This window comes from Emiliania huxleyi (assembly GCF_000372725.1).
Source record: "Emiliania huxleyi CCMP1516 unplaced genomic scaffold EMIHUscaffold_4973, whole genome shotgun sequence".
In the NCBI taxonomy this organism is placed as follows: Eukaryota; Haptophyta; order Isochrysidales; family Noelaerhabdaceae; genus Emiliania; species Emiliania huxleyi.
The window spans coordinates 1-1,640 of record NW_005198264.1 but is presented as its reverse complement, the minus strand read 5'-3'; the positions used below and the strand labels follow the sequence as shown (position 1 = coordinate 1,640).

Here is a 1,640-nt window from a genome sequence, read left to right as displayed (position 1 = left end):
ATGGCGCCTGCGGCGCCGTGCTCAGGAGCTGATTGATTGATGGGAAGGCGAAACACAGTCCGACCAACGACTGGGACACCAACGCGGTATGGGTGGACGCTAGACGGGCGATGACGGTCACACAGGAGCGACACACAGAACCACAAGACAAGACACTCAGCCGAACTGACTGCCACACATCCTGAGCGAACTTCCCTAGTCACCCGCGGCCGGACTCCATCCGGCACGCGTCGCTGGGCGCTCAGAGCTGCGTCCCCTGCTCGCCACCCCGACGCCCAAGGCGCCCGAGCGAACGACAGGCGGCACGCGAAGACTGGTTGCAATCCCGCCGACCGCCAGGCCGCGGGATGATGAGTGCGTGGTCTTGTAGTGGGTCTCGGAAGCTCTCCTCTCGGGCTAGGAGCCAGCCCCTCTCCCTTGCCCTCGGAACACTGTGTCCGAGTCGAGGCGTGTGTGCTTGCCGGTCGACGGCCGCGCGCGGTTGGCATTGTGACGAGGGTTGCGCGCGGCCGCGGCGCGCCCGCCATGGTTCGGCGCGGCGCGCCTACCAGCGGCAATTGTCGAGGCACGGGAACGCTTACCCGGGGTCATCCTCTGAGCCTGCAGCCTGGTCGTCGGCGCCGCGATGCCACGGCGGCGCATTCGACGTCGTCGGCGCGCTGCCCCGCGGTGAGCCCCGCCGCACGTGGCGACGGCCGCAGGTTGGCCCGGTGCAGCGCGCCCTGGCCGCAGACTGAAGAACGGCCACGAGGGGTGTGTGATGTGCGGTGCGGGGTGTGAGGGGGCAGCGTCTTTGTGTGTGCGCGCGCGCGCCGCTGCCGGGAAAGAGCGGGGCCCTCGGGGTACGCCTCGCCCGGCCCCCTCCGAGGGGGTCGTGATCTGAACTGGAGAGGGGGGGGGGGGTCGGCCTTGAGAGCGTACGGAGCTGCTGTTCACAGCTGCACAGACTTTGGTACCGCACAGTACCCTTTCCGGGGGCCCTGTCGGTGGCATGCCATCCCATTCAGCCTACGCCACCCTCGGCGTTCCTCGGGGCGCAACGGCCAAAGAGATCCGCATTGCATACCGCGACAAGTGCCTGCTCCTGCACCCCGACCGCACGGCTGCACCGTCACGCGGGTCGTCCGCTGCATTCCTGGCGGTGCAGGAGGCGTATGAGACTCTCAAGGATGATCTGCGGAGGCGGGAGCACGATGCGTCGCTCACTGCTCGAGCTCGTCGACCGCGTTACGACCCGGAGCTCGACTCGCCCGAGCCAGCACCGAGCCGGCCGAACGGTCCCGCACTCAGCAGTCTGTCCACCGCCGCGCTCGGCGTGATTGCGGACGCCGCTCTGCTGGCAGCCGACGGCGAGGAGACGACGAGCCCATTCGCGCTGCCGCAGCAGAGCGGCTTTGTTCTCCTCCTCACCCACCCGCCAGGCGCAGCCGACTCCTTCTCGCCCGGCGCAATCGCCACACTCTCTGACGCAGCGCGGCCGAGTTCCGGCGGCGGCGCCAGCGGCGGCGTCGGCATTAGCGGCGTCGGCAGCGGCGGCGGCTGTGGCGGCGGCGGCTGTCGCGGCGGCGGAGTGCTCCGCGTGATGGGCCACAGCTTCCTGACTCTGCCTTCCGGCTGCGCGCCGGCGCGAGAGGCGCCTC

General features: G+C 69.8%; 1 protein-coding gene across 1 annotated transcript; it reads left to right on the top strand.

The window, feature by feature from the left end:
• Positions 1-991: 991 nt before the first annotated feature.
• Positions 992-1,195, top strand: EMIHUDRAFT_78536 (hypothetical protein; the record flags this gene model as incomplete). Its single annotated transcript, XM_005767391.1, has 1 exon — positions 992-1,195. A coding segment is annotated over one exon (204 nt), but the record flags the coding sequence as incomplete, so codon positions are not given.
• Positions 1,196-1,640: the final 445 nt, after the last annotated feature.